Here is a 22,278-nt window from a genome sequence, read left to right on the forward strand (position 1 = left end):
AACCTAAAAACAAATAAATGAAGAGCAATTTACTTTTATCCTTAAATAATGCAAAAGATTATTTAAAGAAGAGAAACGAAAATGGGGAGTCCGTGTACGATCATATATGTGATATAATAAATTTTATTGTAGTGGAGAAACCAGATAAATGTTATGAAAATTTTGAGATAATATCAAGTCATATAAAGGAAAGTAAAAAAAATGGTTGTACTAGTAGTAATGATGTTAATAGTAATAAAGTAGGACAAATAGATTTGAAGGATAACAATTTAGATAATTATATTTTAAGTGATTATATAAAGAAAAAAAAAGAATGGCTAGAAAAAATTAAGTTCCTATTTCAAAAGAGTTCAGAAAATAAGCCCATTCGTTTACCCTTTATAAGAAATTTGTATGAACAGGTCAAATTAATAAATTGGGCTGGTTACAATATTAAAAAAGATTTAATATGTTACATTAATAACTCCATAAAACAGATACTAAAACAATACAAGGAAGAATTAATATCATTAAACTTTTGGGGAATACTTAAGGGAATAAAAAATGATTACTATATACTAGAGGGTCAACTCAAAAAGGATACTAATATTTTTTCGCGTAAGAAAAAAAACTCCATATATTCTGACGACTCTACTCGTGAGGTATCGTCAAATGGTGGATCTTCTTCATCAATCCTCAAAAATGATAATAGCAGCAGAGGCAGAGGAAGTAGAGACAATGACAGCAGAAGTAATGAAAGTAGAAACAGTAGCAACAGAGACAGTAACAGCAGAGGTAATAATCACAGCGACAATGACGATGAACTATACGACAAAAGAGGGGACAAAGGAAGAAGGGGAAAAACAAAGAGACCAGGAAGAGAGAAAAGAAAACCTTCTAGTAGTGGCAAGTACGCGTATACAAAGGAGGACTACAACCATTTTAATAAAAATGTAAATAAACATGTATATTGGGTTTCAATTAATGGAACAGATAAATGGATTTTATTAAAATTTACGACACCAGAATATATTAAAATAGCTAGTCAAACGAACAAAATTCTTACTGGCAATATGAATCATATAATAACATCCTTTCCTAATATTGCTATAAAAGAAAAACATTACCTAAGAGCCATTATTTCTATCATCTCGTCCAATACACATATATCACCTAAAAATTATTATATTTCAAAAAGTAAAAACAAAATAAATAGAAAAAAAAAAAGGAAAAAGAGAAGAAACAATCGAGGTAATGATGAAGGGGAACAAGATGAAGAGGAGAACGAAGAGGATGACGAAGATGAAGATGAAGAGGACGAGGAGGACGAAGATGATAAACAACGATATGATGAGGAGGAGGAAAGTCAAGAAGAACATAGAGACCAAAACGAAGAAGAAGAACAAGAAGAAAAAGAAGATTATGAGACACCATATAATGACGAGATAGTTGAAAATAAGAAATTCCAATACGACACTAATTTTTTACAAAATATTGAAAATTGGGTATATTCTAAACATCATTTTTTACCTAATGGACATATAGATTACCCTAAGAAGATGAAATCCAAAAGGAATAAAAAAATTCAAAATATTATTAAACAAAATCCTCCTTTAAAAGTTTTAAGAAATATTAACCCTCAAAAAGAAAATCAACACAGTCATACATGGAAAATAAAACACCTTAACCATGGTCATTATTATGGTGTTCATAACTCACATTATGACATAATTATCATTTATAATTTCTTTTTTTATGGAGCCTTTACAGTGTATTTTAATAAGCAATATTTTAATTTCTACATAGGTAATGGAATAAAATCAAAGCACGCATTTATTCATACTTACCAACCAGGCAAAGTTTATTCAGATAAAAGTGAACTCTCGGAAGAAGACCAAACAAGTTAGGGGTTGAAAAGAGGGTGCAAGAAAACACAACGGATAAAGTGAAATGCACACAAAAAAAAAAAAAAAAAAAAAAAAGAAGTGTACCAATTTAAAAAAATTTATTAAAATATTTCTTTTTTCTTTTTTTTTTATTAATTTCTTCCCCATTTATAAAAGTGCATTTTATTTTCGCTCAATGATTCCCATTAAGTTTATGTATGCGTCTTATAACTTTCAAATCAGAACTATGATATTCTTTACATATCTTCCTAACTCTGTCTCATATATTAGGTGGTAAGATGTATTGTTAAAACATACTCTTTTTTAATAGAGCAAAGTAAAAAGATGCCACTCATTCAAAGGCTGTTCTGTCGTTTATCAGTTTAACATAATATATGAGCTCAAATAATAACACCGAATAAATATTCTTAAAAATTATATTTGATGATTATATTAAGGACCTATATAAAGGCTAAAACAGATAACAGTAAATATTTCATTACTCTTAATAATAAAACTTTACTTTAATTGAAATTTTCGTGAAAAAAGTGTTAATAAAAATGTAAATATTGTCCATGCTTTTTGCAAATCCATTTTAGCTCATATTTGCATTAAAAACAAATTTAATATATATTTTTAAAATGTTGAAGATGATGAATGCGTTCTTCTGATCTTTAAAATAATATACATGTTGCTTCACAAAATGCTTAACGCTGTTATGGAATATTAACAATGATGGGGTGAAGAACACATGGAGTTAAAGATGGCCCAAATAAATAATACATTTAAATATTACGCATAAATATATATATATATATATATATATATATATATATATATACATATACATATATCCATTCATGTGTGTATATATTTTTTACGTGCGCACATTCACTAAAAACCCTGTGCAATGCAACGTTGTTTTAATGTCTTGCCCTTGCTCAGACAAAAAGGCACAGATACTGAGGAAAAACTGTGTTAGCAGAATAACTAGCTACAAATATAACATTAAAGCAAGTATAATTTTCAAAATATATCAAACAAGTAAAATTCTTTTTTTTTTTTTTACTAAAAATAGAGAGTTATTATTCAAAGACATTTAGAAAAAGAAAAAAAAAAAAATTTAAATACATCATCAAAGTAAACACAATATTATTATTATCATCATAATTAGCAGGAATACTGAACCTTAAGATTCTACAATTCGTTAACAGTATAAAATATATAGCTATTTTGTGGTCAACATTTAAAATAAAACGTAGCAGTTTTAAAAAAATTTATGAAAAAATAACTTCAAAGGGGTTTGCAACTTTTTTTTTTTTTATTTTTTACTTTTTATTTATTTGTTTTATTTTATTTTTATCTATTCACAACAGAGTTTTCCAAAAGTTAAAAATAAATAGGGTTACAAGAAAATTTAAAATATAAAAACAGAAACGTTTACAAAAATATTTCAAAAAAAAAAAAAAAAAAAAAAATCATATATTTGTACGAGGATACAACAAAAAAGCTAATTCCACCATTTAACTAAGCCTAATCCATCCTGTTGAACAGTACCCTTTTTCAAAAAAATATTAAAAAATAAAATTGTTAACATTGTAAAAAATTGCGAAAATTTTGAAGACTGCAAAAAAACGCAATTATTCATTTCTTTGTTTTTCATGTTACTGTTATAGACATGGAGGGGGTTGATTCATCTTTATTCATGTCATTTGGGTCTTTAAAAAAAAAAAAAAAAAAAGTCATAAGTGCTTATACATACATACGTACATACGTACATGTATATATATATGTACACGTGCGCATTACGCGGATGAGTTAATTTCACAAACGCCGCACATTTTAATCAGAGTTTTCTTTTGTTTTATTTGTTTACCGCTAAAATAGGTGTCCAAAATTCTCACCCGTATCAACTCATTTTTGGTATAAAAAAATTTTATACCTTCATATGTCCAGTACCACTCTTTCTTTTCATTGTCACTTCAAAAAAAATAGGCATCATCATTATTAATTTATGTACGTTGTAATTATTCAGTTGTTTGTAAAATACTCATTCTTATTAGACTAAAAAAAAAAAAAAAATGTTCAACTTACAACTCTTTCGGTTCTCTTAAATTTGCACAGTTAACCCTTATGTTTTCAAAAAACCCCAAACTTACTGTGAACGTACAAGTAGGAAAAAAAGCTAGTAATTCATAATTATACAATTTAAGGAATAGGACAAGGAAACAAGTTGGAGTGGCATGTATGTGAATATACACTTGTACAGGTATAAACACACACATAAAGCATATATATATATATATATATACATATACACCCATATACACACATATGTACGTAAAAAGATGAAGACATATGAATAACTTATTATTCCGTTGGAGTCTGAGCTTTTGACAAATCCTTCAATAATTTCATTCTCAAAAGGGGAAAAAAAAACTAAGCGGAAAATTACTATAAATCTAATTTCTCCTGTTCCTCGTAGTATTTCCTTATTTTTTACATCTAATATATCATACAGACCCACACAGAAACCAACATTTTTCAACACCTGTTATAAAGACGTAAGCACATAATACATTTCTTGCAATAGGCAATTACTATCACGCTTTGCAACACAGTTTAAATGAACAAAAAAAAAAAAAAAAGAAAGAAATGTCAACAAATATGTGTAAAATTATATAAATGAACCCTCATTTTAAGCAAATTCTTTTATAACACACTCACAGACACTCTACAATATAAATGTTCATCTCACATTCTTTGCTTAAGTTCACACGGATATATATATATATGTAAATGTATATGCATTTATATATATTCGTATATAATGGCCATATTTCCATATTTTGTGCAAAATTTTACCTTATCAATATATTTAGCTCTCAGTAAGTATTCTATCACATTTTTTATATCCTCATCTTTAAAATGAGCTTCAACATTTATAACATCTTCCATAAGAAAAAGAGAAAACATTCTAATGTAAATTATTAAAATAAATTAAAAATAAAGGTTAAGCAACTTGTGCCATTATAAATAGGTGTTGTATTTCGCCGAAAATAAACAAAAAGCATAAATAAAAATTAATATACTAAAGTGTACATTATGAATAAATGTATAATGAAACGTGAATTAGCCTCATAATAAGTTAATTGTACATGCGTACGTATTTACATACATACATACATGAATACATTCCTATTTACTTATATTCATGTATTCCTCTCTTAAATTTTGTTCGGAAAATACATAAAAAAATTAGAGTAGGTTATAAAATACATGTATACATATACACAACTAAAAAAGTAAGAGAAGAATAAAAAAAAAAAAAAAAAATTCTATAAAAATTTTAAGGAATCTTAACATTTTATGTATTATATTATTTTACATACATTTTTCTTATTCCCTCTTTGTAAATTTTATTATATTTCCCCTCTATATATTATTGTTTAAATGATTTTATTTTTACATGAATTATTTTAAAAAATATTTATATATATTTATGTGTATAATTTTTTTTTTTTTTTTTTTTTAATATATTTGTTTTTGGCTACTTAATGTTGTTACCCTTATTGGTTTGTTTTGTTCATAGTTATTAAAGTAGAAGATTTATTTTGAAATTCATATTTATTTTTTCATAAATAATTCATCTATATATTTATTCATTATTAAGATTTTTATTTTTTAAAAAATACATATAATTCTTATACATTGTGCGGTTTTAGTTACTTCCCCCCCTCCTCCAATTTTTTTGCTCTTGTAAGTTACTAATATATATTCCTTTACTTACAAGGTATAAATTATTGGCCACTCTAAACTTTTGCTCTCTTTCAAAAAAGATGATACGGTAACATACGATATATGAATATATATTTATGTATGTATGTATGTACTTAACTGTTTACATATATATACTTGTGCAAATGTAAATGCATACTGCAGATGTATTAATTTCTATGAGATAATTTGAACAGGCAAATACATGGCATTTTTCTGATTGCGATTCATATCCCATTTTGTGGCATTGTTGTAGCGCATGTATACATACATATATATATGTATGTGTATATGTATGTGTATATGTGGGTGTATATGCATCTGCATATGTATCTGCATATGTATCTGCATATGTATCTGCATATGTATCTGCATATGTATCTGCATATGTATCTGCATATGTATCTGCATATGTATCTGCATATGTATCTGCATATGTATCTGTATATGTATTTCTATATGTATTCCTATAGTATTTCTTTATGTATCTATATATGTATACATTTTTACTCATTAAAGCCCGTTCAGATAATACCCCCATGTGTGCCCATTTTGCATGTATATATACAACCCCTTAAGTATTAGTACAACACCGAATGTGTTTATACTACATCATACATGCTAACTTAATTTTTCACATCCTAACGTATACATTAATGTGCACCCATTCGTAGAATAGTTAAAGATCAGTGATTGTAATAATTTTAAACAAAACCCCAGAAATAATTTCTTTTTTTATTTCTAAATTTCTTATACGATACAATTTATATGAGGAGTGTTGGGTACTTTTTTTTTTTTTTTTTGGTCATTTGGCTAGTCGCATTTTAAAATAGTTGACAGAATATTTTAGTTTAAAAAAAAAAAAAAAAAGAGATAAAATATAAGAGAAAAGAAAAAACATAAAATTGAGAAGATATAAGAGAAGAGAGAAAAACTAGAAGATAACAGAGAAAACGTTAACGGTTATACTTAAAGAATTAATACAAGGAGGGACAGATAAATGATGAAATAAAAATGAAAAAATGGAAAGAGACAAGATGGCATATAAATATAATATTGATGTTTTTTCATCAATTTTTTGATAGGATTAATTATTCGATGAGAAATACCTTTTTACATGACCATTACATTTACTTAAAATTTAAAAAAAATAAAGTAATTGGATTGTTGTCAATAATTAACTCGTCTGTCTGTTTAGTTATCTCTCCTATAGTTGGGTATTATTGTGACAAACATAAGAAAGAAAGAATCAAAATTCTGCAAATTATTTCTATAACATACCTTCTAGTTAATATTATTCATTACATGTTCATAAGAACAAACAGTTTAAGTCTAATAATATTCGTAACTGCTATATCGAAGATGTTGCATGAATGCTCTCATGTAATAACGGAATCTATTTTTATAGAGAGTATAGATAAAGGTTAATTTGTTGAAATAATTCATACTTTTTTCTTTTTATGTATTTAATTTATTTTTATTCACATATAAATGATCTAAATAATGGTCTGCATTTGGTTAAGCTGATGATTACGTGCTTATGTGCACGAATACATACATATACACACTCCCACATGTATACACTCTTACATTTATGCACATTTTACTTACATAACTTGCTAAAACTTTCCGCAGGAAAGAAAAGCATAATTTTCACGTATCAGAAACTCATAAGTACAGTTGCTACTATGTTAGGCCCCTTTTTTTGTTTAATACTATTTTATTTATATAATGATAAGTGGAATATCAAAAATATATTTATAATTTTTCAATTTTCTATTTTAACTATTCTTCCTCAAACACTTATAAGTTTTCTATGGAAGAATAGTTATAGTGAAACGGTTAGAAGTCCAGAAGAAGTAGACTTAATAATAAAAAAAAATGATGAAAAGCATATGTTTTGTTTTTCTACCAATCATATTCCTTATATTGTTTTTATATCGCATATAATAACCCTGGCTGGAGCAGGTTACCACCTTTTTTTTCTTTTTTTTTAAATGAGTACATATACATATATATACGTACATATATATATATATATATAATATATATATATATATATATATATATATATATATATATGTATGTACACGTACACATGCATTTTTACTAGTGTACACCATTTTAATCGTTTGAAATGGTTAAACATAAACAAAAGACGTTGCTCATATATACATTTTGTATCATTTATAACATGCGTAATTTCATATAAATACGTTTTTGACTAACTTCCTCTTTATAGGTATGACATTTAAGTATTTTTCATTATATTTGAAGTCTGAATATAAGGTATCACCTATTCTGATGTGCGTTCTTAACATTGTTATTCCAGTGTTGTTGACCTTCTTTACATACAGTAATTTAAAAGAGAAACAAACTTTTAAGTAGATATACAGACAAACGAACAAACGAATGAACCAGCGAAATACACACTTAGCATTCTCATTTAAAATACTCATGCAGAATGCATACGTCAACCTTGTTATTTTTAAATTAAAATTTTTTATCTTTTTTTTTTTTTTTTTTTGAAGTTTCTCAAAAATTGTCAAAATCACTGGGAAGGGCACAGGTTTCTCTGTTTTTCACAACCATCGGTTTTTTGTAATTACTCGAAACTGATATTTAAACAGATACATAAATTCGCATAAATATTGTTAATATTTTTTTCATGATCACATTTGTACGTAAGTACGTACATATATAAATATAAATAAATAAGTAAATAAATATAAATATATGTATATATATATATATATATATATGCATGCCTTATTTTAACCAGGTTGCTGTGTTCACTGCTATATATACATAACTACCAAGACGTTCTGAAAGTCCACGTTTTTAGGTAATCATAGTGTACACAAAGCTGCGTATTTACCCTTTTATGTGCCTTACATATTCAGAGAATAATATATAATAATATGTAACAATATATAATAATATATTATAATATACATTTGTTTCCCCTTTTTTGTTGACAGGAGTGTTTTTCAAAATTGTACAAACTCAATAGATAAAAGTATTCTATATGATTTTATTGATACCAACAGATACACAGGTTTAAATACAAAATGGAACGTGAATGCAAGTTGCACGCATATTTATTACCCATATATTTTCACATATAATATATAACATGTATATATATATATATATATTTATTCAATATACATGAATTTATCCTTGTACATTCAATTTAACATGCCCACGTATATTCACCTATACATGCTTGTTTATATGTATTATTTAACCTTCAAAATGTAGGAAGGTGGATGGGTGTACAAAGTTTATACTATTTGGTTTGGTCTATCAGCGCATATTTTGGTATTAAAAAATTAAAATATATTGAAAAGGAATGCTTATTTTATTTTATTTTTTTTCCTGCACAATGTGTTCCATCGACCTTTAATTTTTCAGGAGGATGGCTGTCTGACATATCGTCCTACAGGCATACATTTAAAATAACAAGTAATTAATCCTTTTTTTTTTTTTTTTTTTTCTTTTTCTTTTCCCTTTTTCATTTTTTCTTTATATATGTGCCCAAATGTAAATAAAGTGCACTGCATAGTAGAATAATAATATTCTGTTAATGTCACAGTAAATATAATAACACCACAATATCTTCTTCCTTCAGCCTTTTTCTATTTGATCTCATTAATAATATATGCCCCCCTTTTGTGGCTTGTACCTGTTAAGGAAACCATATAAATGAAACAGTTATCTAATAGAGAAAAAAAAAAAAAAAAAAAAAAATATACAGTTATGGATAAAAAAAGTCAGATTTTTTAATGTAAAAAAAAAAAAAATCTAAGTGAGTATAAAACTTTTACTTCTTATCTTAATATACATAATTTATTTAATATAAAATTTTGAATTAAAGTTTTTTGTATGTTTAAATTTGTTTATAAGTATATAAAAATTTTTTTTTTTTTTTTAGAAAACCAAAATTTATACTATCATTATTTTGTACTTACGTTGTTGGATATACTTACATAAAAATATGGCATAATATTTTAATTTTACTTTGTACTCTATGTCTTTAATTTTTTAATAGTTCTTGGTTTTTTTTTTAACCTTTATTTAATAAATTTTTATATATTGTTTTTTTTCCACTCCCTCTTTTTTTTTTTATTATGTCTGTTGTCATTCCTTTTCAATTGTTTATTAACCATTAAAACTTATCTAAAAATACAACTGAACTTTCTCAGAAATTTCAGCCTCTATAATTTTTTTCAAATGGTTGTTTCAACTGTTTTTATAAAAAAAAAAAAAAAAAAAAAAAAAACAGAAAAAAAGAAAAAAAGAAAGTAAGAATAAAAAAAGAACATTAAAAGGGAAATGAAAATTCATAAAAAATTAAGTCTATTTATGTCATATTTTCAATATTACATACATATATAGACATGTACCCTATTCGGAAAATATATTAAAACATATTTAATAAACATATTCTCTTTTAATTTGGGATGGTCAAATTTTGCTAAAGTTTATCTTATTACATTTTATGTCAGCTTAACGGTAAGAAAAATATTTATGAACACATTATTATTTATAAAAAACTAATACGATATTCTTAAAAAATGATAACCATTGATCTTCATTCGTCAAAATAATTTGTAAAAATAATAGTAGCCCAATATGAAGTTCTCAAAAAGGTATATTTATGAAAACGTAAATACTCCTTTTAACTTAATACTGACATTTTGTAAAAGTCAGAACAGGCATATTATAGTTATGTATACATATACATACAGCCATACGTACATATACATACGCATATACATACACATATACATATATGCATATGTTACAACAAATTAACAAAAGAAAAGTATTAAAATCAAATTTAAACACAAAATTGCACAGGCCAGACTTCCCTACTTGCACAATGTTTCGAATAGTACTGTGTTCAACTTGACATAACCAAAAGAAAAAAAAGAGATGGATGTAACAACTATTCGTTAAAACTACTTTCCCTTTTACATTTTTGTATTCAATTTCATGTATACCGAAATTTTTAAAATGGTTAACAATTTTTATGAATCATTTCCATGAACATTTTTTCTAGGCGTATATGCACAATGTACATATTATCACTTCCCTATTTCAGCCTTTACTGAAATCATTACTTCAAAAATGAAAATAGTGCATCCGTGAACTGCTTTCATAATTAAATAAATAAAATAAAATAAAATAAAACAAAAAAGAGTAAAATAAAGTAATAATTCAAATGAAATTAAACTAATTATTGTTAAATAAATAATAAAATCAAAAATTCTGAACAAAAGGCAACACATGCCTTGCCTGTTCATAACATCCTTACTATAAAAGGATAAAAACTGTTCATAATTTTTTTTTTTTTTTTCTCGCCATTATTAATAATGTTTCCTTTTAAAATTAGAAATGAAAAAAACAAAAAATTATCTTTATGTATTACTCCTTTCCCTTTTTTCTTTTTATTTCTACTACCATACTCTTCATTTCAACCTTTTTATTATCAATAGGGGATTCTTTTGTCCCTTTATATTTTTAATTACATATCATGAAAAAATAATTTCCTTTATAAACTATCATAATAACTTAAATATATTTTTTTTACACATTTAGTTTACTTCTCTATTCCAAAAAGGAAAAAAGATGTGCCAAAAATGTTAACAGTTGAAATATGCATATACATATATAGATATACATACATATATATTCTTAAAATGTACGCTTGTGCGTGGCTTGAGTTCTACCATTTTCAAGGATCAAAACTTTTTTTAATCCCTTAATTGCTCCTTTTTTATTGTTGCTACATTGAGAACTACCAGTTGTAAGAAAAACTCAAATTAAAATTTTGAAACTTATTTTTTAATAAAAAAATAAAACAAATTATGACTATAATTTTTTCTTTAAATAAAAAAAAGAGTAAAAATGGAAGAACTAAGATTTGTTCTATTTTCTTACATCAATACAGTGTGGTTAAATAGAAAAATTGTTCTTTCTTAACATAACAAACAAGATAATTTCATGTACAAATATATCGCTAATTTTGTTGTTTCACGGTTTTCTTTTTTTCGTATATGAGTCCATACCATCTGCATTTATGAAGAGAACTATTTGCATCTTTTCTATTTTTATTTTATACCTTTTTTGCTAACTGATCAATATTTTTACAATTCGAAAAAAAGGTTATAACACTTTTTTACGTACAGTAGAACGGGTGTGCTAAATGCACTTTTTTATTTTAACAACTGATATATTATTATGATACTTTTAATTTTTCATTATATTTTGAAGAGCATGTTATATATATATATATATATATATATATATATATATTTTTTTTTATTTATTAATAATCACTTATATTTAAATTTACTAAAAGTTTCGAATTTTTTATTCCTTTCACACTTACAAAAAGCGTATCATCCACTGTAGCCACATATGTATGACCAAATTCTGTTGCTCTGTATGTATATGTAGGTATAAATATATTTATATGTATATACATATGGGTAAGTAAATAATAAATAAATAAATAAATAAATAAATAAATAAATATAAATTATATATATATATATATATATATATATATTATATACATATACATATATATATGACATGCTTTCAACTATAACATTCTTCAGTTGTTCGTTTTCTTGTTTTAATATTTGCCTTGCTTATCCATTCATTACTTTTATTTATGACATTTTTTTTTGTTTTTGACATAATGACATTTATACACACAATTATTTGTTACGCATGAATGATACTGATTTAATGTATTTTGAATATATTAAATATTTTAAAATGAAATTGGTTTCATTTTCTATTTAGTGTTTCTATTTTACTTCTTAACTATTTTTAAATTTTTCTTGTCCTTTCTTTTCCTTTTTTTTTTTTGTTTCAGTAAGTTTTAAATGTACATATGTAAGAAACTACATTATATTTAGATGGAACAGCTGAAAACGCAGAATTAGTCGTTACGTTTTTTTCGTTTTTTTTTGTTTTTTTTTTTTTTTTTGTGTTATTTGCTTTTTTTTGGTTTTTTTTTTTGTTTATATTATATATATATATTATATATATATTTTTTTTTTTTTTTTTTTTTTCTTTTTAATCCTCATTTTGAAGGCTAAATTATTATTTTTTTTTTTTCTTTTCTCCTTTTATTGCTCCCTGTTTAATTAACAGTAATATTTTATATGTACAACACTTGAAGTGCAGTATATTCAAAATATTATTGTAATCTTTGCACATACACAGTGTTACGAAAAAGATAAAAGCAGAGAAACATTTTGATATAATTAGCAGAAATAAATGAAACAATATAATTATAATTTCATGTTCATAAATTAAAAAAATAAAAAATAACAAATAAAAAAGAGTTTATTGAAAATAGGTGCAACATAGTTAATATTGCGTGTCTATATTTTTTTTTTTTTTTTTTTTCTTTCATTTGGTTGATTCTACAGTGTATATATATATATATATGTAAATATATGTTTTTCCTAATTTATTTTCATAAATCCTATTCAGCATTAGCATTTTTTTAAAACTATCAAATATTTGCAGTTTGTATATATATGTGAAAGTGCGTGTATAGTATATATGTATTTATATATGCACATGCATATATGTATAATATATATGATGCATCTTCATCACTAAACGAAAAAGGAGCATTCTATGTGTGCAAACGCAGACAGGAAATTTTATTTTAATTTTAATCTTTCAATTTTGTAGAAGTCTTCCTAATTCATAATTTTTTTTTCTGTTCTATTTTTTGTTTGAATTAAATTAGCAGTACATACATTTTTTTTTTTTTTTTACATACTTGTTATATTCATATATAACTATGTATTAAAGAGTATAGACATAATAAATTTGTACACGTGTATTTTGTTTTTCTTGTATAATTGGAAAATTTAAACTATATTTTTGTTTTGAAAATTTTTATTTTTTATTTGGATTTATTTTTTTTTTTTTTTTTGTTTTACCTTTTTATTTGTTTCATACACTTATTCGTTTTGTCCTACTTATTATATTTGTTAGTTTGCTTTATTCATTCTTTCTTTTTTATAAATGCAGCGGTTATAAATATAAATGAGAAAAAATAAATTACATTTGTGCATAAATAGGTGTTTCATTTCATTTTTAAAAATGTAAATATTTTTAGACAACCGTAAATAGTGTTAGTGTAGATGTTTGAACAAGTTGTTTTAGTACATGAGTTGCTGAACTATATACTTATGTTTTCGAAAATTTAGAAAAACTATGTGCTATATTGCTATTTTTCTATATTGCTATTTTTCCATCTTGCTATATTGCTATATTGCTATTTTTCCATTTTGCTATCGTTCCATTTTAATCTGACTACACATTCACCTAAACATTATCTTAAAATTTCATTTTTTTAAGTAAATTTTTTTAATTTAAAATTTTCTTTTTCCTTTTTCCTTTTTTTTTTTTTTTTTTTTTTTTTTTTTTTTTTTTTTTTTTTTTTTTTTTTTTTTTTTTTCTTTTTTCTTTTTTTTTTCTGTTTATTGTCATGTTTTATATTATTCTTTCAAAATTTTCCTTAAAAATGAAATCGTAACGATATATAAAAATTATGTAGCCTTTTGTTCTTTCCCCCCATGCTGTTGTAAATACATATTGTATGTTTCCTTAAAAATAAACTTTAATTCTGCATGAATTATATATATATATATATATATATAAATGTATATGTATATGTATATTTATAATATATACAAATGTGTATATGACTGGTTATACCCCTCTTTTTTGTGCTAAAAATGCTAATTTTTTTTCTTTACAGTAATTGCTTATTTAAACCTAATTTAAAGAATTTATTTCAAATTTTAATTCTTAAAAATAGTAAAAAGTTCATATTATACTGTTTCATTCATAATTAATTTGGGTAATTTTTTCTCTCCATTCATTAGCTTATTTTTATTTTTCACAAAAACAAAAAACAAAAAACAAAAAATACGCTCATAATTCATACACATAGATATACATACTCGTACGTATAGATATACATACTCGTACGTATAGATATACATACTCGTACGTATAGATATACATACCGTACACATAGATGCACAAATACGTACATACATATATGCATATATACATAAAGTCTACGTACATTTGCAGCTACTTAGACATTAGTTTGTGTTTCCTTATAACCCCTACTGTTTCTACGTCGTAAAAGTATTTTCAACCACTGCTCGTACAGATGTACGTGTATATCTACGCGCATATACGTACGTATATATATACATACATACGTACATACATATATAAATACATTCGTACATATATACATACATAAATACATTCGTACACATATACATACACATATACATACAAATATGCGTACACATATACGTACATATATATATATATATACGCATAAACCTACATGTATATACAAATTAGACAGTCTTTCAATTTCATGTATTCATGTTAAAAGAACACTTTATGTATGGTAAAAGTTTTTTTTCCTTTTTTTTTTTTTTTTTTACTATTATTTTAATTAAAAGCTAGAGAAGATTCTTTAAACATAAATTCTTCTTGTACATGTATGAATAGAAAACATAGCATGTAGAGCTTTTAATTTTTATATTATTTATAAAAATTTTAATTTTCTAAAAATATACTAGATGAATATATTGCTACTAATGTATTTAATTAAAACAATTTGTTATATCCTTGTCTAACTCAGTGAATCTACTATTTTTTTTTTTTTTTTTTTTTTTTTTTTTTTTTATAATTAATTAATGTAGTAGCTTATGTTAACCTATGTACTATGGGAAAAAAAAGAAAAAAAGGATCATGTATGTATATATGTACATAAACAAATACATACATGGGCTTTTTACTTCCTTTCTTTTTATGTCTTTTCTTTTTATATCTTTTTATTTCTTTTCTTTTTTTTCATTTCTTTTTTTTCTTTTTCTTTTTCTTTTTCTTTTTTTTTTATGAAATTTTCCATTAATTAAAAAATTTTACAAATAATTTTTTCAAAAATAAACAAGTGCCTCAACAGATAAAAGCTTAGATACTTACAGATGTACCCCTTGTATTATTTGAATAAGTACCAAAAAGTTCTCAGCTTTATTATTATATAATTTTTTTTTATTTTCCTGTGTAAGCTTTTATTCTCCCTTAACTTCTTATCTATTTATTACTTCTATATTATCTTCTTTTCTTTTCACATCACTACTTATCGCTTCTCATTTGTTCATTCTTCTTTTCTCTTTCCCTTTTTTTTTGTTTATTCTATAATCTAACCCATTTAAAGAATCAAAGGAGGAGAGGGGATTTATTTGTATGCATATATATGTGTATATATATGTATGTATATGTGTAAAAAGATGATGGTCAATATACTACAAGATGATGCATTTGAAAAAAAGAAAAAAAGAAGACTATGCGATGTTGTTCATCCAAATCTGACGGATTTAAATTATAGTTTATTAGATCAAAAGAAAATCAACAATCATAATGGAAGTAGTGATAACGGAAGTAGAGATAACGGAAGTAGAGATAACGGAAGTAGAGATAACGGAAGTAGAGATAACGGAAGTAGAGATAACGGAAGTAGAGATAACGGAAGTAGAGATAACGAAAGCAGTAAAAATGGAAGCAGTAAAAATGGAGGTAGTAAAAATGGAGGTAGTAAAAATGAAGGTGGTAAAAATAAAGGTAGTAAAAATGAAGATAGTAAAAATGGAAGTATTGACAACAGCAGCAGTGATCATAGCAGTTGTTGTAAAACCAAAAAAATTATAAAACTGGAAAATGAAAAAATAGAGGATTATTTTATTATAAAGAATTTTCTACCTATATGTGAAGAGTTTTTGTTAAAAAACTACCAAAATCTTTTTATGTATTTATTTAATAACAAACAAGAGGAAATAAATAAAATTAGAATCAAGCAGGAGCGGGAAGAACAGGAACAAGCGAATGATGATGAGCCTGTTAATGCAAATACAGAGGAACATTTGCAAGTACAAGGAAAACAAAAGGGAGAGGGGTATAACAACTGTTCTGAGTATACAAAAGAAACAGAGATAAATAGATCATATAATGCAGAGGAAGAAAAGGAGAAAAAAAAAGAAAAGAAAAAGTGTTATAATTCTGAAGCCGGAGGTAAGGAAAAAGACAGAGATGACAAACCTGACATTGTATCAAATATAAAAAAGAAATTTTCATTAACATCATTTAATTTATATGAAAGTTATGTACGAGTAACTAAAAAATCGTTAAGGGAAATAGAGTTACCATTTGATCGAGCTGTGTTATTAAATGTTATTGATAAGAAAGATAATTCAAAAAAAATTATAAAAATAATTAACAAAAAAAAAGTATTAAATGCATTTGGGGAATCATGGGAACATATGATTGAATATATTATTTCTTTAAAAGAGCATAAAAATTTAATGAAAATATTTGATATATATGATGATGGAAAAAACTTTTATATAATAATGGAAAAGTTATATGGAAAAGAACTTTATAGTTTTCTAGTTTATAAAAAGCAAGTGAAAGAAAGTATCTGTAAATATATAATTAGCCAAATATTACAAGCAGTTAATTATTTGCATTACCACAATATCATTCACAGAGATATTAAACCTGAAAATCTTATGTTCAGAAATAAAAAGAGAAAAGATAAAACGTATGAATACAATTACGAGTTGGTACTCATTGATTATGACACCTGCCAATTTATAAACAAAAGTTATGGCAGTACTTGCAGGAATAGCGGTTACAACAATTATGGTCAGTACATCCAGTACAACCATTACAACTACTACATCAATAATAACAATAACCACTGCAATTATTATAACTTCTATACACAACATAACCTCATTTACTCGACTATAAATGGAATTATAGGTAGTCCCCTGTTAACACCAAATAAAATCATTGCTAGTGAATGTACAAAGTTATGTAGACAAAACCATGAATCGAAACAGCCAAAACAAATTTGCTCTAAGGAAATCAACCTGACCCAGCAAGCTAATTGCACTGAATGGACTTCTGAAAAAATACATACGAAAATGTTAGAAGTTAGAAGGGGAGAAAAAACAGGGAAGGATGATGTCGGTACTGCCATATCTACCAGTGCTGCTGTTGGTGCTAAGGCTTGGGCTCATGCAGGAGATTCTGGGGAAGGCGCAGTTATCCAACAGAACAGTAAATCATATCAAGGTAGAAGACAAATAAAGTTAGTAGGTACATATGGGTACATAGCTCCAGAAATCATAAAAGGATTCAATTATTCTATATCATCTGATATGTGGTCTGTAGGAATTATATTTTATATTTTGATGACAGGAATTACTCCACTCCCTATGTGTCTAATGGTTAATTATAAAAATACAAAAGAAATATTATTAAAAAAAGAAAAGAAAGGAATTAATTTTAATCTCTTATCATTTAATAATTACCCTTTAGCAAAAGATTTATGTGAAAAACTTTTGCAATTCGATCCTAATAAGAGAATGCCTGACTCTATCATTGCATCCAATCACCCCTGGCTTAAATATTTTAATATTTTAAAAAAAAATATTACGGATTTGAGATTTGGAAATAATGACATAAATTGTTGTTTTAGCCCCAACAAGCAGATAAATAATAATTGCTATGAAAGGATTAACATGAATGGTAATAATAGGATAAGCTATAAAAATTGTGATCCTAATAATTGCTCTTGTATCAGTGGAAGTGTTAACAATAGCTTCAATGGTTGCAGAAAGTGTTACAACTGCAATAGAGAGCATCTTAAGAGCTCATGTAAGAAGGGAGGAGATCACTCAGTCATTCCGTGTTACATGAACAAAGATTTATACAATGAGTACTATAAGAAATGCTATGAGTCCGGAAATTTCAATGCCATTAGTTTATATTGCAGTGGTACATATTGCTGTAATAGACATAGTAACGATAATGGTAGTAAATTTACTAATGGTGAAGGTAGTAGCAGTAGTAATGGTAATAACCATATGAAGGGGAAGCAAAAAAGCAACTCGCACAACAATAATAATGATGAAGATATGATGCACCATGCTTCAATTGAGAAAAAAGGTTTTTTGTCTAACCAACAAAACGCATGTAAAAATAAAGGTGTTGAACACGTATTATTCACAGATACTAGTTTCCCCAACTATTTATTTCACAAAAAAAAATATAACATTAGTGGTGATATTATTGTCAATACGCATTTAAATGGGGGGATAAGTAAAGGAGGAGTGAGTAAAAGAGGAGTAAGTAAAGGAGGAGTAAGTAAAGGGGGGGTAAGCAAAAATGCAAAGACAGATGGCACATCCCATTGCGGCTGCAATAATGTTCATCAACATGACCATGATTTATCAATTAACTTTACTACTAACAATTCGATGAAATTATTTCCAAAAAAGAAAAATAAAGAGGAAGGAAAAATAAAACAAAAAATACATTCGCTAAAACAGATAAACGAACAAACCAGCTATGATGAAGCTCTAGGGGAACACATAGTACTAAACAATCACAAGCATGTGCATTCAAACGGTGTATCTACAAACGGGTGCAATGACTCTATACATTTATTTGAAAACTTAATAGAAAAAAAGAAAAAAAAATATCTTTCCTCTACTAACAAATTTAATGATTTTTCTATCAACAACGAGGGAATTGTTCAAAGCAGTAACCAGTTCCATTTGCAGAAAGAGGGAGATGAAAAGGTAAAGGACAGCAACAATGCTGGCATTGTTGGCAGTATTGAAAGTGGCAGTAACAATAGCAGAAGTAGAGGGAAAAATTACAACGAAACTGCGAAAAATTGCCAACAGGAAGAATGCACGCACACTCATGAAAGACTTCAGATGATTCCAATGAATATGGTAATACAACATGATTGGAACAATCCAAATGATAAAAAAAATAAGTTGTTGGTAAATAACATGAATAATATATATGAGCAGAATAAAAGTAAGGAATTTAACAACTACACATATGATGATGGTAATAGTAATAGTAATAAATATATCAACAGTAATAGCAATAATAGCAGTAACAGTATTACATATCGCGGACCTTTAAGGTCAAAATGGCCAGGTTTATATTCCAGTAACAGGATAGTGAAAAATAATATATATGAAGAAAAAAATCAAGAATATAGCGATGACAATAATATAGGCAATCATGGCAATATAAATAATGGTAATAACAATTACTACTATACTTGTTACACACATATACCTCAAAATGTACATGAATTGAGTGAAGAAATTAATATATACGAGTTATATAATAACACAAATAGTGATGATAAGGATAGCTACTCGAACGTACATAATAATAGCCCCACTCAGTATAGTTTTCTCATTAACAATTCCATTAACAATTATGTAATTAACAGCGTTCATCATGAACATAGTAATAACAATAATAACACCAATAACAAGAACAATAGTAATAACAACAATAGTAACAACAACAATAGTAACAACAACAATAGTAACAACAACAATAGTAACAACAACAATAGTAACAACAACAATAGTAACAACAACAATAGTAACAACAACAATAATAATAATAATCATAATAACAGTAATTACAATGGTTCATTTGTGATTGGGGTTAATTATAATATGTACAAAAATAGAATAAACAATATATCGACTCTTTCTGGAATTAGCAATAATAATGTCAACAACATAAAATTTTATAATAACTCTATGTCAACTAAGAATAATTTCGTGTATGCGAATTTATTAACAAATACAGGTTCGTGCGATTCTTCATCCGTAGTACCCAAAAATGAAGATAAAAATGAAAATCGAAATGTATGCAAAGGTGGATGCAAAGATGGATGTATAAATGGAAGCAGAAATGGATGTAGATGTGCGTGTAAAAATAAAAAAAACTTTACCTACGCCAGTAGTAGTAGTAATTGCACATATATACATTATAATACCCCCCCTAATTTATGCCCAGATAATAAATTTGAAAATACATTAAATCCTTTTGTATATGAATACTGTATGGTGAATGAAAAGGAAAGACCCCAGTTTTACATGTCTACAGTATTTGAGGATTATGAAGAACAAACAAAAAAGAAAAAAAGAAAAAAAATTTCAGCGTATTAAACAGTTAAAAAAATAAATGAAAAAGTATAAACATGTTATTTTATCGGTCAAAACAATCTGCCTATTTATGCACAGATATATTATTTGCGCAAAATAAGTGGCGCATATTAATTGGGGCAAACAAAAATGCGTTTATAATATTTTTTAACTTACAATTTTTATTTTTACTATACAACTAATATAAAAAAGTGAAAACAAAAGACACCTCAAATTATTTTACCTATTACATAAAAAATGTTCGATATACGTAACAAATATGTACGAATTCAGGGTAGCACATTTTTAAAAATACATATAATAATTCTCATATTACTGAATGCATATACGTATATACAGGCGTACATATGTGGGTATATGCGTTTAAGCTTTATGTAGTATACAAATTAAGCGGAAGACAGAATTCATATATATAAACATATATACATATATACACAAATATACACATATACATATATATACATATGCACATATATACATTTGCACATATATACATATGCACATATATACATTTGCACATATATACATATGCACATATATACATATATATAATCACTTTCATATTTTACAAAGGGAACATGATATAATAATTGGTACCTTCAAATTAATCATTCATTACTAAAAAGGAGTGTTTTCAAAACAAGGAGAAATTTTATATATCGCTAGAAAATTTTGTAAAAAAAAAGAATTAATTCTTACATTACATTAAATTACATTTTAATAGCAAAGTTTGCTATTTAATACTTATTTATATATTTATGTATTGTTTTATTTATTTATTTATTTATTTATATATATATTTATTTATTTATATATTTATTTATTGTTTTATTTATATATATTCTTATTTACGTATATATTTATTTATTTTTTTTTTTTTTCAAAAAGGAGACTTGTGTATATTTTCAACATGTTTAAATAAGAGGGAATGAAGAATAATCAGCATCTGTACCATATTGCTACCAGTACTGCCAATATCACTACTGTCGTCTTTGCATACTTCATACGTGTCCATCATGTTCACCTTATGCAGTCATTGTAGTAACTATAGTCATTGTAGTAACTATAGTCATTGTGGTAACTATAGTCATTGTGGTAACTATAGTCATTGTGGTAACTATAGTCATTGTAGTAACTATAGTCATTGTAGTAACTATAGGCATTGTAGTAACTGTAGTCATTGTAATTATATTCATTTAAACAAAAAATTTATTTGCAGTATAATGGTATTTCGTTTATGTATACACAGCCTTTGTTTCATCTACTCGTCTATATGCGTACGTATTTATAAATTCTCTGAGTTCGCATATGTACACATAAAATATACATACATATCGAAAAAAAAAAAAAAAAGAGGAAAAAAAAAAGTGTCTCTTCTACGTAAAATTTCATAGTTTAGTATTTTTAATTCGTTATTTATTTAAGCATGTATGTGTGCATGGATGGGTGGATGAATGTTGTTGTCTTGCCTTTTTTTCTAGTGCTCATTTGAATGTTTTATA

General features: G+C 25.6%; 4 protein-coding genes across 4 annotated transcripts; 3 read left to right on the forward strand and 1 right to left on the reverse strand.

Moving 5' to 3' along the window:
- Positions 1-17: 17 nt before the first annotated feature.
- MKS88_002653 (radial spoke head protein) lies at positions 18-1,886 on the forward strand (the record flags this gene model as incomplete). The annotated part of the gene is made up of 1 exon (XM_067215680.1): positions 18-1,886. One exon carries the CDS (start codon positions 18-20, stop codon positions 1,884-1,886), a length of 1,869 nt encoding a protein of 622 aa, XP_067073235.1.
- Positions 1,887-3,375: 1,489 nt separating this feature from the next.
- On the reverse strand, positions 3,376-4,823 carry MKS88_002654 (DNA-directed RNA polymerase III subunit RPC8; the record flags this gene model as incomplete). The annotated part of the gene is made up of 6 exons (XM_067215681.1): positions 3,376-3,423; positions 3,534-3,583; positions 3,742-3,845; positions 3,960-4,023; positions 4,233-4,416; positions 4,731-4,823. 6 exons carry the CDS (start codon positions 4,821-4,823, stop codon positions 3,376-3,378), a joined length of 543 nt encoding a protein of 180 aa, XP_067073236.1.
- Positions 4,824-6,410: 1,587 nt separating this feature from the next.
- Positions 6,411-9,367, forward strand: MKS88_002655 (RNA polymerase subunit; the record flags this gene model as incomplete). Its single annotated transcript, XM_067215682.1, has 9 exons — positions 6,411-6,424; positions 6,728-7,065; positions 7,278-7,332; positions 7,453-7,610; positions 7,885-7,931; positions 8,174-8,211; positions 8,624-8,700; positions 9,060-9,110; positions 9,339-9,367. The coding sequence occupies 9 exons, from the start codon at positions 6,411-6,413 to the stop codon at positions 9,365-9,367; spliced, it is 807 nt and encodes a 268-aa protein (XP_067073237.1).
- A 6,645-nt stretch (positions 9,368-16,012) lies between these two features.
- Positions 16,013-20,779, forward strand: MKS88_002656 (calcium/calmodulin-dependent protein kinase; the record flags this gene model as incomplete). The annotated part of the gene is made up of 1 exon (XM_067215683.1): positions 16,013-20,779. The coding sequence occupies one exon, from the start codon at positions 16,013-16,015 to the stop codon at positions 20,777-20,779; it is 4,767 nt and encodes a 1,588-aa protein (XP_067073238.1).
- Between the last annotated feature and the right edge of the window lie 1,499 nt (positions 20,780-22,278).

The sequence above is a fragment of the Plasmodium brasilianum genome, chromosome 9, assembly GCF_023973825.1.
Source record: "Plasmodium brasilianum strain Bolivian I chromosome 9, whole genome shotgun sequence".
Taxonomy (NCBI): Eukaryota; Apicomplexa; class Aconoidasida; order Haemosporida; family Plasmodiidae; genus Plasmodium; species Plasmodium brasilianum.